This window comes from Oryctolagus cuniculus, chromosome 10 (genome assembly GCF_964237555.1).
Source record: "Oryctolagus cuniculus chromosome 10, mOryCun1.1, whole genome shotgun sequence".
Classification (NCBI taxonomy): domain Eukaryota; kingdom Metazoa; phylum Chordata; class Mammalia; order Lagomorpha; family Leporidae; genus Oryctolagus; species Oryctolagus cuniculus.
Genome location: NC_091441.1, coordinates 113,912,881 through 113,927,544, shown reverse-complemented (window position 1 = coordinate 113,927,544; position 14,664 = coordinate 113,912,881). Strand labels below are relative to the sequence as shown.

Sequence of the window (14,664 nt, the reverse complement as noted above, 5' to 3'; positions counted from 1 at the left end):
TGTGGTGGGAACTGACCGGAAGGACGGATGTCCCTGGAGGACCTGCCTTTTCAGCTGGGCTTTGGAGAGGGTAGGCACTGGATGTCTTGGGGTGGTTTCATGGAAGAATTTGGTGTATCCGAGGCACAGGGCAGAAGGAGGAGTGGGGTGAATGGTAAGGCTAGGTTAGGGGTGGGCCTCCAAGCCTTCTGGGCCATTTGGATCTTGTCTGCATGGCTCGGGAGTCCTTTCTCACCACCAGGTCCCACCCCAGGAAGGAGAGAGGCAGGTACTTCTCACCACAGGACGCACTTGACTGTGTCAGTTCCCAGATCTAGTGCCTGTGGACTGGGAGCCTTCAGTTGTGGGGGGAGGGTTAATTGGATATAGTGGGGCTCATGGCTGCCGGTGTTTGGTTTTGACAGACAAGCTCACCAGTGCCAGCAAGGATTCCCTGAGCACGCACACCAGCCCCAGCCAGTCGCCCAACAGTGTCCACGGCTCCCGCCGGGGCAGCATCAGCAGCGTGAGCAGTGTGAGCTCGGTCCTGGATGAGAAGGACGATGACCGGATCCGCTGCTGTACGCACTGCAAGGACACGCTGCTCAAGAGGGAGCGGCAGATCGACGAGAAGGAGCACACGCCCGAGATTGTGAAGCTCTACGAGGTGACAGAGCGCGCTCTTGGGCTGACCCGTGGCCGCTGTGGCCTCTGTGGCTGCTGCTTGTGCACAGGCCTGCATGTTCCTGAGAACGCTCTGGGAGGCTGCTCATTCGAATCATTTCTCCTTCCTGCTGAAGGGCCAGGGTGTGCTTTCCCAGCCAGGGCCCTGAATGAGTCAGAGTAGCCCTGTGAGTGCTGCAGCAGACTCCTGCCCTTAGCTGTCCCTGCCTTCTTGAGAGCTGGGCTTGGGGTGGGGACTGTGGTGGAGGCCCGGGGGAAGGGGAGTTGGGGCCGTTGCCATGTGGGTTGCTCCGGGGAGGGTAGAAGCTGGAGATGGCAGAAGCCAGTCCTGGGAAACTTTCTGGGAGTTTGAAGCTCTAAAGTTTGAGAAGGTGTTCCAGATTTCCAGGCTTTATAGGTTTCCTCTTAGAGGCTGCCAGCATCCCTCTCTAAGTCCCTTCAGACACCCCCAGTACTCCTTAGCAATGGTGATCCCAGCCCCCTTATTAGATACAGACTGTGGGAGGAAATAGTGTGTGCAAAGAACAGCTGGGAGTGAGAGTGGCTCTGCCTGAGTGGCTGGGGAGACCTGTGAGCTCATGACGGGGTGCTGGGCAGGGTTGTGGTTGGGGAAGGGGTGGGGGAAAGCAGCTGCTTTTGCAGAACCCCGAGCAGAGGAAGAGCATACTTTATCTGATACGATCACTCGGTGACCACTGTCCGCGGTGCTGTAGGGCGGAGTGGCCGTGTTGGGGAGCCACGAAATCCTCAAGCTGGTTGCTCATTGAACCCATGCTGCAGATGGAGCCATTATCCATCCTTTGCATGTAATTCCTGACCTGGTAGCTTTTTTAAAAAAGATTTATTTTTATTTATTTGTAAGTTACAGAGAGAGGTAGAGACACAGAGAGAGTTCTTCCATCCGCTGGTTCGTTCCCCCAGATGTCCGCAATGGCCAGAGCTGCACCGATCCGAAGGCAGGAGCCAGGAGCTTCTTCTGGGTCTCCCACGTGGGTGCAGGGGCCCAAGGACTTGGGATATCTGCTATCCCAGGCCACAGCAGAGAGCTGGATTGGAAGAGGAGCAGCTGGGACTAGAACTGGTGCCCACATTGGATGCCAGTGCTTCAGGCCAGGGCTTTAACCCACTGTGCCAGAGTCCCGGCTCCTGGTATCTCATTTTTAAAAACAAAGTCATTTATCTTTATGCTGTGCCTTTAAGATTTGTTTATTTGAAAGGCAGAGTGACAGAGAGGGAGAGACAGAGCTCTTCCATGCTCTGATTCGCTCCCCAAATGCCCGCAACAGCCAGGGCTGGACTGTGCCAAAGCCAAGCACTCCATCCAGATCCCCCACAGGGATGGCAGGGACCCAAGGTCCTGGGTCACCATCCACTGCACATTAGCAGGAAGGTGGATTGGAAGTGGAGGTGCTGGACTTGAACCAGCACTCCTGCCAAGCAGCTTAACCTATCACGCCACAGTGCCCGCCCCGGTATCTCATTTTTGTAGATGGTCTTTGTGCTTTCTGCTTCCTTCTGTTTTGAGGTGAGCCTGGGTGGCGCTGGGTCCTGCTGTGGGCTGATGTTGCCAGCAGAGAGTGTAGCTGCTGGTTCCTTTTCTCTGTCTTGCTGGGTACCTTGGCTTGTGCTCCAGAAAACCTTCTCCCCTCAGAAACGTCCTATCAGAGGCTCTGCCTTTCCTCTCCTTTCTTGAAAGATTTTCTGCTTGAAAAGCAAATTTATAAGTTAGGAAATTGATAGAATTTTAAAAACCCACTTTTGTTAAAGGTGCATTTTGTAGTGCATCTCCGGCTGGAGCCTCAGTTCTGGGAAGTTTCTGTGACTGGAGGGCATCACTCACCACTTCTTTTTGTTCTTAGAAATTGCGACTCTGTATGGACAAGGTTGACCAGAAGGCCCCTGAGTACATCAGGATGGCAGCGTCATTAAAGTAAGTTGTCCCCTCTGTTCCAATGCAGTAGTGACTCTTTCAGGTCAGTTTCTCAGTAGCGGAAAATGGGGATCTTAGCTCTAGCCATCGTTTTTCTCTGTGGCCGGCTGAGGAGGTTCTTCATGTCTGTGTTTAAGTGGATCCCACGCTGCACGTGGGAGCTTTGTGAACAGTGTGAGAAGAGTGCAGTGGGGCTTGTGCTCATCGGGGTGAGGAGCTGCTGCAGCGTGGCGTTGAGGCCGCGGGGCTCAGCACAGCCCTTTTCCTTTAAGTAGGGGTTGGCAGGCTCCACCCCCAGGGCAAATCTAGCCTGCCGTTTATTTTTCTTCTCAAATTTAGGTGTAGTTTGCCATAAAATCCACCTCCCCCCTTTTTAAAAGATTTTTATTTATTTATTTATTTGAAAGTCAGAGTTACATAGAAAGAGGAGAGGTAGAGAGAGAGATCTTCATCTGCTGGTTCACTCCCCAGTTGGCCACAACAGCTGGAGCCGTGGTGACTGAAACTAGGAACCAGGAGCTTCTTCCATGTCTCCCATGCAGATACCGGGGCCCAAGGACTTGAGCCATCTTCTTACTGCTTTCCCAGGCCACAGCAACGAGCTGGATCGGAAGAGGAGTGGCCAGGACTTGAACCGGCACCCATATGGGATACTGTCACTGCAGGCGGTGGCTTTACCTGCCACGCCACAGTGCCGGTCCCCAAATCCACCTTTTTAAAGTATACCCTTCAGTGGTGTTTAGTGTATTCACAAAGTTGTGCATCCCCACTGTCTTAATGCCAGATGTATTATTTCCCTGATAAGAAACCTTGTATTAGGGGGCTGGCGCTGTGGTGCAGCGGGTTAAAGCCCTGGTCTGAAGCGCCAGCATCCCATATGGGCGCCAGTTCTAGCCCTGGCTGCTCCTCTTCCGATCCAGCTCTTTGCTATGTCCTGGGATAGCAGTAGAAGATGGCCCAAGTCTGGGCCCCTGCACCCGCATGGGAGACCCAGAAGAAGCTCCTGGCTCCTAGCTTCGGATCGGTGCAGCTCCAGCCATTACGGCCATCTGGGGAGTGAAACAGCAGATGGACAACTTCTCTCTCTGTCTCTACCTCTGTCTCTAACTCTGTCTTTCAAATAAATAAAATAAATAAATCTTAAAAAAAAAGAAACCTTGTATTCAGTTTTTTTAAAAGATTTTATTAATTTTATTTGAGAGTTAGAGTTACAGACAGTAAGAGAAGAGACAGAGAGAAAGGTCTTCCTTCTGTTGGTTCACTCTCCAAATGGCTGCAACGGCCGGAGCTGCACTGATCCTAAACCAGGATCCAGGTGCTTCTTCCTGGTCTCCCACGTGGGTGCAGGGGCCCAAGGACTTGGGCCATCTTCCACTGCTTTCTCAGGCCGTAGCAGAGAGCTGGACTGGAAGAGGGGCAGCCGGGACTAGAATCGGTGCCAGTATGGGATGCTGGCACGCAGGCGGAGGATTAACCTACTGCGCCACGGCACCGGCCCCCCTTGTAGTCATTATTAATCACCCCTCTCCCTGGTAATCCCTGGTCTATGTTCTGACTCTGTAGGTTTGTCTTTTTTTGGCATTCCCTATAAATACAACTCTAAATATGTAATCTTTTATGTCTGGTTTCCTTCACACAGGCATCATGCACATGTCAGTACGTTATTCCGTTTATTTGAATGTATGTATTTAGCTGATCCATTCATCACTTGATGAACATTTGTGTTGGTTCCACCTGGGGCTGTTAGGAGTAGTTCTCCTACAGTACTCACCTACAGGTCTTTTTGGTGGACACGTTCTCATTTCTCCTTGGTGTATACCCAGGATTTCAGCTATTGGTTGATGTAACTGAGACCAGAGGAAGCAGAATTTCTGGTTTGGGCACACCTTGTCATTTTCCACATGGTTGGCAGTGTGTTCTCATTGCCCGTCTGATGTTCTCTTTGTAAAACTGTGCACCGAGAGAATCTTCACATTATAGGACACAGCAGTGTTTTTCCAGTTAGGACTGTTTTATAGACAGAAAAATAGGTAAAGACAGCAACCCTTTCTGCTTATTTAGCTTGAATTGCTGCTGCCTCTGGCAGGGAGTTGAGGGGCCACCGCCAAAGCTGAGTGATCTCCTGAAACGTTCCCCTTGGCCCATTGGTCACTGATGCTATAAAAATGGAAAGCCCTAATCACAGCACTTGGAATTCAGCAGTCTGGGGGTAGTGACAGGCTTGGGAGCGAGCAGTTATAACATCACGACATAATTGCTGCTCTGCCTCTGAGACTTGTGCTGAGCCACCTCTGGCCTTCCTTGATAATCCGCACTCTACCGGGGCTGCACTACTCCCACCCTGCCCGGTTTGGAGTTAAATGTTTTTTTTAGGCAGGGAGTGATTGTGAGACCCGGACTGTGCCCTGCATGCATGGCTTGCCTGGGCGTCGGAGTCCCCCAGCAGCACTGCAGCTGTCCTCTTTCCGCTGTGTAGAGTTGACTGAGAGAAGCCGGATGGCGACTCATTCAGTGAACCACTTGGTGCAGCTTACGATGTACAGGGAAGCTGTGGAGACGTGAGCGGGCTAGGTTCAGCTGCTGTGTTTTGGTGATGCAATTAAAGCACGTCGTTGGGGTCAAGCACACCTCTGTCCCTGTGGGATCTGCAGGTGAGAGAGGGGCTGCCGGTTGAGTTCAGTCCAGGCAGTGAGCACTACGCTGTGTCTGCGAGTCCAGAGTGCCCCTTTGGGAGCAGTAATTGCATCTGCCCTACGAGGCCCCTACTACAGTCTCCAGTCAGCATCGGGAAGCTCAGATCAATGTTCTGTGATTCCTCCTTAGTGCTGGTGAGACAACCTACAGTCTGGAACACGCGAATGACCTTCGAGTGGAGGTGCAGAAGGTGTATGAGCTAATAGATGCTTTAAGGTAAGGTTTTCCCTCTTAGTGCAGAAGTGCATTTTCATGAAGTGGGGGGTGGCAAGCACACGTGAGAGGAGGCCTGCGAAGGTGCCAGCTCTGGCACTCGCTGCTTTTAACTCTTTGTTAAGGAGCTGGTAATTGACACTGACCATGTGCCAGTCCCTGGCTGTGTCCTCAGAGTAGCTCATTTATTGTACCCAGTTGCCCTGTGAGCTAGGGATTCACATGCCTGTTTCATAGGTGAGGAGAGATGCCACAGCTGGCAGAGTGATGGAGCCAAGAGAGAAAGAAACCCAGGCTTTTTTTTCAAGTGTGTTCTTGCTCTTCGAGTCCTCAGCTGCTTTTCAAACGTGGTTTGGGTATCAGGGTTCAGTCAGCCTGAATTACAAGAGGTACAGGTACTCCAGGGAGAACTAAGATGAAGGATTTTTGTGCACCAGACATGCAGGGCTGGCTATGTAATTCACAAGGCCCAGAACAAAAGGAACATGCTGACCGCTGTTCAAAATGTATTAAGAATTTTAAGATAGGGACAGTAGAGCATTAAGCCAAGCATGGGGCTCTTCTGAATGCCAGACCCTATGTAATTGTACAGGTTGTTCACCTTGAAGCCAGCCATGTGTATGTGGTTAGTTCCTTACTGAGTGAGCATTTGCCATGCACCCTGGGCTGTGATAGGGCCCTTGGGTATGGCCAAAGGGTAAGAAGTGGCCTTGTCCTTGGAGGAAACCTGAGTGGAGTCACTCACCTGTTTGTACCCGTCTTCCCGGCATGAAAGCCTGGTGCCTCCACAGACTTTGACCCCTGTCTCTGAGGCTGGCAGTGCCCGTTACATTGATGTGTTTGTTCCAATTCAGTAAGAAGATCTTAACCTTAGGCTTGAACCAGGACCCTCCACCACATCCAAACACTTTGCGGCTGCAGAGGATGATCAGATACTCAGCTACACTTTTTGTGCAGGTAAAGCCATCCTGGGGTGGCACAAACATTGCACTCGGCCTGTCCTGCTCGTCACCTCTCAGAAGGCAGATCCGTGCCAATGGCTTGTTTCCTATTTATACATTGATTACTTTTTAGGATTATAAATGCATCATGCCACATGTAGAGAACCATCTGGATTTCAGACACAAATAACACTACTTCTAATGCTATATCCCCAGTACACTCACTTGTCATTCTGATATATTCATTTTATTTCCATTTGCATTTGAAAATAAATGGTAGTTATAAGCAGTACATACTTGCAAGTGTGTGTCTTCCCTTTTCATTGCTGACTTGTATCCTGAGAGCTTTGGTGCACAGCCTCGCCACTGTGCTGGGACGCCTGCAGAGTCCTGCTTTGACTGTGTGTGCCGTCCTTCTTTCCCCTCCCTTGCAGTGGCATTTGTGCATTCTCATGTTTTGCTGTTCAAAATGTGGCCAGGATAGGAAGCTGCCTTAGGATAAGCTCCTGAAGGACTCGCCCAGGTCGCCGGCTGTAAGGTCCCGGGGCAGCCAGACCTTGGTGGTTAGAGCTGTGTTGTGTCTTCTACCTCTGAAAGCTTTGAGAGTCACAGCAACCTGAGGGCTCCCTGACGGGGACACTCACTAGCGTCCCGTGGGGTTACTTTTCTAGCACAGCAGTGGAGAGAATGAGGCCTTGGTGCTAGGATTAGCAGTCGTTTAGTCAGTGCCTGCTGGGTAACAGGCCACGTTCTAGGTGCCCGAAGTCCTGTAGTGAACAAAAAAAGACACAGATTCCCGTTTGTGAGCCTTATGTTCCTGAGAGAGGGACAGAAAGTAAGCAGCTAACACACTCTGTAAGATGGTGGAAGGTGCCGTGGCGAAGGGGGAGGGGTCTGTGGCGGAGCTGACGTCGGGTCCCTGGGCTGTGTGGTGCTGAGCATTCACAAAGGGAAGGCAGGCCCGCTGGGACGCTGACTCTGGCCTTTACAGGGTCAGCTGCTTCCTGCTACCAGAGCTCAGTGTCTCTCCCCGAGGATGAAGTGGCCTAGTTCAAGTGGATGCTCATCACAGGGCTTAAGGCCCATTTTCCCCCATGAAGTTTAAGTGTGAAATTGTCTGTAATTCCCTACAGGAAAAGTTGCTTGGCTTAATGTCACTGCCAACCAAAGAACAATTTGAGGACCTGAAAAAGAAAAGGAAGCAGGAAATGGAGAGGAAGAGGATCATGGAGAGACAGGTGCGTGGTGTTCAGGCAGGCGGCATCAGCCACTGCCTCCTTGAGGGATCTGAGGATGAAGGCCTCTGTGGCCCCAGGAGATTCTGTGAGGGGGCTGTAGTGAGGGAGAACCTACTGCTCTCCAAGCTTCCTTTCTTCAGAACCTGTGTCCTGGCCTCACGGTCGTCTGCAGAAACCAGAACACTTGTTTGGTTTTCTCCCTGGGTCTTGTTTCCCTTTCAGAGGCTTGGCCAGGTGTAGAACTCCAGAGCGGCTGGCAGTTCTCCCCGGCCGGGGGCTGCCGAGGACCCGGGCACAGGAGCGTCCGGTAGGACGTGTTGGAGTGTGCAGTTGCACAGGCAGTCGTGTGTGTCAGACACGCGCGAGACCCTAGTGTAGAGGGCGGTCATGGCCTTGGTGTCGAAGAGCGCGAGACTCCAGTGTAGAGGGCAGCCATGGCCTTGGTGTCGAAGAGCGCGAGACTCCAGTGTAGAGGGCAGCCATGGCCTTGGTGTCGAAGAGCGCGTTTCAGAAGGAGGAGATCGTCACCCTTGTTTTCTGTTACTCGTTGTTTTCTTTTAGAAGATCACTATCTGCCTTCCAACCTCCCCCACCTCCCAGATGCAGGCTTGATTTGATTTTAGCGGTTGGCTACAGTAGCCCTCAGATGGGAGACTGCGTGTCACTGGCCCAGGGATAGGGGGACGGTGGCGAGTGACGGGCAGTGGGGCTGCGGTTGGCCTGGTGACTGTGCTGACCGCCTGGCTTTGGTGTCTCCCCAGGTAGCTCTCGAGTCTCAGCGAAGACTTGAGGAAAGGCAGAGTGGCCTGGCGTCTCGCACGGCCAACGGGGAGCTGGCATCCCTGCCCAGAGGCCCTGCCCCTCTGAGAAAGGCTGAGGGCTGGCTCCCGCTGTCGAGATGTCAGGGACAGAGTGAAGACCCCGACCCCCTGCTGCAGCAGATCCACAACATCACCTCGTTCATCGGGCAGGCCAGGGCTGCCGGCCGCGCCGACGAGGTGCGCACGCTGCAGGAGAACCTGCGGCAGCTGCAGGACGCCTACGAGCAGCAGCAGGTGGAGAAGGCCATCGAGCTGTCCCGGAGGCAGGCCGAGGAGGAGGACCTGCAGCGGGAGCAGCTGCAGAGGCTCCGGGAGCGGGAGTGGGAGCGAGAACTGGAGCAGTTCCGGGTCGCGTCCCTGCACACTCGCACTCGGTCCCTGGACTTCAGAGAAATTGGGCCTTTTCAGCTGGAGCCCAGCAGGGAGCCCCGCCCCCACCTTGCGTATGCGCTGGATCTGGGCCCTTCCTCAGGGCAGAGCAGCACAGCTCCCACGACCTCTTCCCCCAGCCCTGCACAGGAGCCCAACCTAGTGTGGGCTGGGCCCTCAGCCTGCGGCCAGGAATGCCCTCCCCAGGGTCCCGTGTCTCAGCCAAACGAGGTGCCCTCCCTAAACCCCTTTGAAGAAGAAGACCTCGCCAGCCCCAGAGAGGAGGACCCCACGCACCCTCCCACTGCAGAGGTGTCTGTCAGCCCTGCAGCCCCTGTCCCAAAAGAGTATAATCCCTTTGAGGAAGAGGAGGAAGAAGTCGTGGCAGGGAATCCCTTCACAAGCCCAGATTCGCCTGCGCCCAACCCCTTTGAGGAGGAGGAGGAGTCTCCCCACCTGAGGCCCTCCAGCCCGCCTGTCCCTGGCAACCCCTTTGAGGAGCCTGCCGGTCCCAACCCCTTCGAGGTGGACAGCGACAGCGGAGCCGAGGCCGAGGAGCCCATAGAGGAGGAGCTCCTGCTCCAGCAGATCGACAACATCAAGGCCTACATCTTCGATGCCAAGCAGTGCGGCCGCCTGGACGAGGTGGAGGTCCTGGCGGAGAACCTGCGCGAGCTGAAGCGCACCCTGGCCAGGCAGAAAGGCGGCCCCGACTGAGCAGCCGTGGGAGGGGCCTGGCAGCGGAAAGGCAGGTGGGATTGGTGGGATGGAGGCAGGGCAGGAGTCCAGATGCACAGTCTGCTGTCTTGTGCTGTGCACTTTGAGGCATTTCCACTACAGATGAATAATAAAATGGGATCCAGAACGGGAAGAATCAGCATTGATGTGCTGCTTTTTCCTGTTTTTTTTTTTTTTTTTTTAATTGGAGGTTTTCCCCTTTCAAAGGGACTTCATATTCTCACTACCCAGGTGAAACCGTTGGGCCCAGGGCATGTACCTCCTGGGTCCCTTTGCTGCTGCCAGGTTGGGTCATTCTGCAGTGTTAGAGAGCAGCTTTTCCTAGGCCCACCCTGAGCCGAGATGGGCAGGATGGAGTCCCTTAACTACTCTGCTCTGGCCCCGTGGAAGTCAGTCTCTTGCGGGCCATGGGTTCTGTTTCACCCAGGCCTGTGCAGCAGAGGGGAGAGGGGCTGCGGTGAGGGCAAGAGTCCAGATCCAGGAGAGCCCAGCACCTCTTTGCAGTGTCTTGCAGGATCTGTTTGCCTCTCTGTGTAAGTTCCTGTTTGTCTCTTTCAGAAAGTTAAGCTCCCAGTGCAGGGGCAGCAAGGTGGATTTGAGCATGATCTTTTCAGAAAATGGGCATGGCTAATGTTCTGGTTGATTTTAGTATTTGGGAAAAGAATTTCTATATATCATGGCTCTGATGGAAATTGTCCATCCCCAGAGAAACCTCTCTGCAGAGTTTTGGCAGAACTACTCTGCTGAGGGCCTCTTTGGAGCGGCCAGTGTGTAATGTAGGATTGGGGTCAGGAAGCCTCCCGGAGTCACAGGATAAACCACAGGCCAAAGCCGCTCCATCAGCCTTCTTCCTTCGGAATCATCCCGTCCTGACCTGGGCGCTGGTGAGATCTGTTCCTACCCACACGGACATCTGTGAAGAGGCCCAGCCCAGGATCCTGGCGCTGGCTCTGCAGTGCTTCACCTCTGCACCAGGCAAGGGGAGAAAGGGAATGGACCAACTGAGCCCTGGTGCTTCGGTTTCCAGGACCCTCATGAACCCTTCACTGACCTCTGACCTCTGACGTCATGACACCCGGGTGTGCTTGGCTCTGGGCAGGGTTTCTGCAGTTACAGTTGCTAATTAATGAACAACAGCTGACCACTCGTCACTTTATACCCTCAGCTAACTCTGGACCATCCTTAGGTTACTGATGTGAGAGTTAATTCATTTCATTCTGGAGAAGATCCTACTGAAGTGGGAGTGGGAATGGCTGAATTCTCTGGGAGTAAAAATCTGTGTCGGCGCTAGTGATATTTCTTTTGCATTTTCTGGGTCTTTTTCTTTGGAGATGTGGAAATAGGGAAGGGTGGGTGTGTGTGTGGAGGACCCATTGCCTCTGGGTTCTGTTCACAAACAAAAGGAAAATGAATAGTTATGCATGTAAGCCGCTGGCCAGCCCTTGTTGGTTGCTGCGGTGGCTTTGGGAAGCAGGGGAACAGGTAGCTAAGGCAGTGGTAGGGGTCTCCCCTCTCCCTTGAGGCCATGCCCTTCCTGCTGTTGCTCCCCGACTGGAGAGAAGGCGGCTCTGCGCCGGAAACGAGGCAGTTCCGGGAGCTGAATGCCGCTCTCCGTCATACTTTGCTGTGAGAACGCGGCTCAAGTAGCTGGTGATTTCAGCTGAGACTAATCCACTAAATGTAGCCTTTCCTGAAATCACCTGCAGGAATCATGTAAGTAATTAACAGCATCGGGGGAAACACAAGAAACCTTGGTAAAAGCTGTCTTGAAAACCCGACTTACTGACGGTAGTAAACCAAACTAAAATCCCTGTGCTCTCATTGTTTTTCCCCATGGCTGTGTTCGTATGTGAATGTGAACATGACAGGAGTTAAAATTCTCCACCCCTTGGCTGTGCCAATTCTCAGAATTCATGCAGGCACATGGTTGACAGCAGGGAAAAGCTGGCCTGTGTGTCGTAACCACAACGTCAGGTTTTACCTCATCTGACTGCACTCTTGCTTCATCTCATCGTCCATGAGCAGGTTCTTGATGTGGCGTTGGCAGACCCCCAGGCACTGACACGGTCATATATGGAAGAGACTTCGGGGACTCCGGCATCCAATGAAGTTCTTCATGCCTTTTCCCTTTCATACCTCGTCTGGATCCCCCCGCCCCGGGTCTAATACACTAAGGACACTTACTCACTGTACTCGCAGCTCAATGTATCTTTGCTGTTCAGTTCCTACAATGTACCGGAGTCATCCTGAGCCATGCGGTGTGTGGCCGTTGGCGTGCTTAGGTGATGGGACTCAGAATGAGAAGCGGGTCTGCAGCAGCTCAGACTGGAGCAGCAGGTTGTGCTGGTCACCTGACAGTGACTGTCAGTCTGAGGGTCGTTGATTTGCATGCACTACTCTGAGGCCTTGTATTGGAGCTTTTTTAAAAAAATAAAATAACACATGATACTGGTTGAGTGTGTGCGCACATGTGTTCCAAGTGACAGCATCAGAAGATAGGCCTGGTTCCTGAGTCTTGTCTGATTAAGGCCCCCAAAGTCAAGGTCCCTGGAGCAAACCAGGGATAAGTATGGGTTCCAGGTCTGTCCTTACCTCGTTACTCCAGCAGAGTGGGTCCAATGCGTGATAGAGCACAAGCATAGAGCACAAGCCCTTCATAATCCTCTTACCCCTGTCAGCCCGGAGGAAACAGGCTCGGTGACGTGGGGGACCCCGACTGCCATTTGTGCCAGGCTCAGCACTGCTGCAGGCGTGGGGGCTGGCACAGTGGCTGCCTGTGATGCCATCCCATGTGGGCACTAGTTTGAGTCTTGGCTGCTCCACTTCTGATTTAGTCCCTTGCTCATGGTCTGGGAAAAGCAGCAAAAAATGGCCCAAGTGTTTGGGTCCCTGCTACACACTGGGGAGACCAGCAGAGGCTCCTGGCTTTGGCCTGGCCCAGCTCAGGTTAAAGAAGTTATCCTGGCCTGGGTCACACAGTGGAGAATGCGTATTGAAACCCAGGTGTGTCTGATTTGCTTTGTTCTCAGTAGCTAGGAGAGTTTGTGCTTGGTGAGGTGTGGAACAGGGCAGTGCTGAAGCGTTGTGGGGCTCAAAGGGGCACACATGGGCAGTGGGAAAAAAGCCAGGAGCCAGGTGCTTCTCCTGGTCTCCCATGTGGGTGCAGGGCCCAAGCACCTGGGCCATCCTCCACTGCCTTCCCGGGCCACAGCAGAGAGCTGGACTGGAAGAGGAGCAACCGGGACAGAATCCGGCGCCCCAACTGGGACTAGAACCCGGGGTGCCGGTGCTGCAGGCAGAGAATTAGCCAAGTCAGCCATGGCGCCGGCTGCTGAGCAGTTTCTGACGGTGACTTCACCTGGTCCTTGAAACGGACCTTCCCAGGACATCTAGCTTACAAAGCAAAGAGGGGATACTATTTAGTGTTCACTCTGGGCCAGAGCGTGGTGGTTGGTTTTTTTTTTTTTTTTTTTTTTTTTTTTTAGGATTTACCTATTTGAAAGGGTTCAGAGAGAGAGAGAGGGAGGGAGGTCTTCGATCTGCTGGTTTACTCTCCACATGGCCTCAACGGCAAAGGCCCAAACACTTGGGTCATCTTCCTTCTGCTTTTCCCAGGCCATTAGCAGGGATCTGGATTGGAAGTAGAGCAGCCACAACACCAACCGGTGCCCACATGGCAATGCTGGTGTTACAGGCAGCATCACCCACTGTGCCACGATGCCACGATGCTGCTGGCCCTACCGGTGCTCTTTCAGTCTCCCGCCAACCGCAGTTTGCAGGGGAACAAGTGAGTGGTGAGGCTGAACGTGGCCCAGGCCTCTGACTCCAAACCCAAAGCTGTTCAGTTTGTACTCATGTCTCTGACGTGGGTGGGAGTGGGGTAGGGGAGTTCCATCTAGTGGAAGCCCCTCCTGTGGATTTAAGAGCAAAAGCTCCCTGCCCAAAACTTCGCAGGCCTGGCATAATTTTAAAAATACTTTGGAAACCACTTGTGGTTTCAGCTCAAAGAGCTTGGATAGTATCACTTTGTCCTTACAACAAGAACAAGCTAGAAAAGTTTCATTTTTCTTGGACACATCAGATAACCAGGTTTGCAAGGCACAGTGCCATCCTAAAATCTGGAGAGGGGTGTGTTCAGGGTCCCACCGCCAGACCTGAGGCCTGGAGCAGAAGCCCTGGATGTAGCTGTTAGAAGACTTAGCGGTGGTTTGGTGAGTTGTTGGGGGCAGGGGAGTGGGAGGCCAGCCCCCTTGACCACACTCATGGGCTCCGCCTCTAGGAACCCACATGGTTCTCATGGTGAACTGCTGAGAAAGATCCCCTGGTGGCTTGCCCCTAACAAAGGTCCACCCTGGGGTGGGGGAGACCTCAGGAGACCTTCCCCTCTGGGCCAGGGCATCTTTATCACTTCAGCCATCACCTTCCCCAGGTGGGAGGCTGGGTAAGGACCCAGGCCTGTGCAAATACTGAGACTTCATCATAGCATCATGGAACGCTGCCCCGCCCTGCACCTTCCCACGCCCTAACAGGCTTCACCAGGGGTCACAGCTGAGAGCTGCCGGACACAGACTCCGAGGGGGAGTATTTAGCGAAGGCCAAAGTGAAGAGGGGGAGGTGACGCCTCTGACACTTGCAGCCACAGCAAACTTAGCTGCCAGGCACATTGACATAAATCCTCACACTAAATTTAACCTCAGTCCCTGTGACCTATCCCAGGCAGTTCTGTCCCACTGCCAACCAACAATTTCATACTTAAAAGGCAAGAAAAAAGTGTGACAAGAGGAAGCAAACATCTTAACTCATGAAATTATCAGACAGGAAATTTGACATACAATTAGTATGTTACCGGGGTCGGCACTGTGCTCACTTGGCTAATCCTCTGCATGCAGTGCCGGTATCCCATATGGGCGCCGGGTTCTAGTCCCAGTTGCTCCTCTTCCAGGAGCTCTCTGCTGTAGTCCAGGAGGGCAGTGGAAGATGGCCCAAGTCCTTGGGCCCCTGCACCCGCATGGGAGACCGGGAAGAAGCACCTGGCTCCTGGCTTTGGATTGGCACAG

At 53.2% G+C, this 14,664-nt stretch overlaps 1 protein-coding gene across 4 annotated transcripts in view; it reads left to right on the top strand.

Annotated features, from left to right (window-relative positions):
- The window catches only part of RBSN (rabenosyn, RAB effector), a 29,742-nt gene extending 17,682 nt beyond the window's left edge, over positions 1-12,060 (top strand). For all 4 annotated transcript variants that reach the window (XM_051851760.2, XM_008260393.4, XM_008260394.4 and 1 more), the window contains 6 exons: positions 405-646; positions 2,523-2,593; positions 5,417-5,503; positions 6,355-6,457; positions 7,575-7,679; positions 8,441-12,060. In XM_051851760.2, coding sequence (XP_051707720.1) covers positions 405-646; positions 2,523-2,593; positions 5,417-5,503; positions 6,355-6,457; positions 7,575-7,679; positions 8,441-9,586 — 1,754 coding nt within the window. In that variant the 3' untranslated portion in view covers positions 9,587-12,060. The remainder of the gene's footprint in view (positions 1-404; positions 647-2,522; positions 2,594-5,416; positions 5,504-6,354; positions 6,458-7,574; positions 7,680-8,440) is intronic.
- The last annotated feature ends 2,604 nt before the right edge of the window (positions 12,061-14,664 follow it).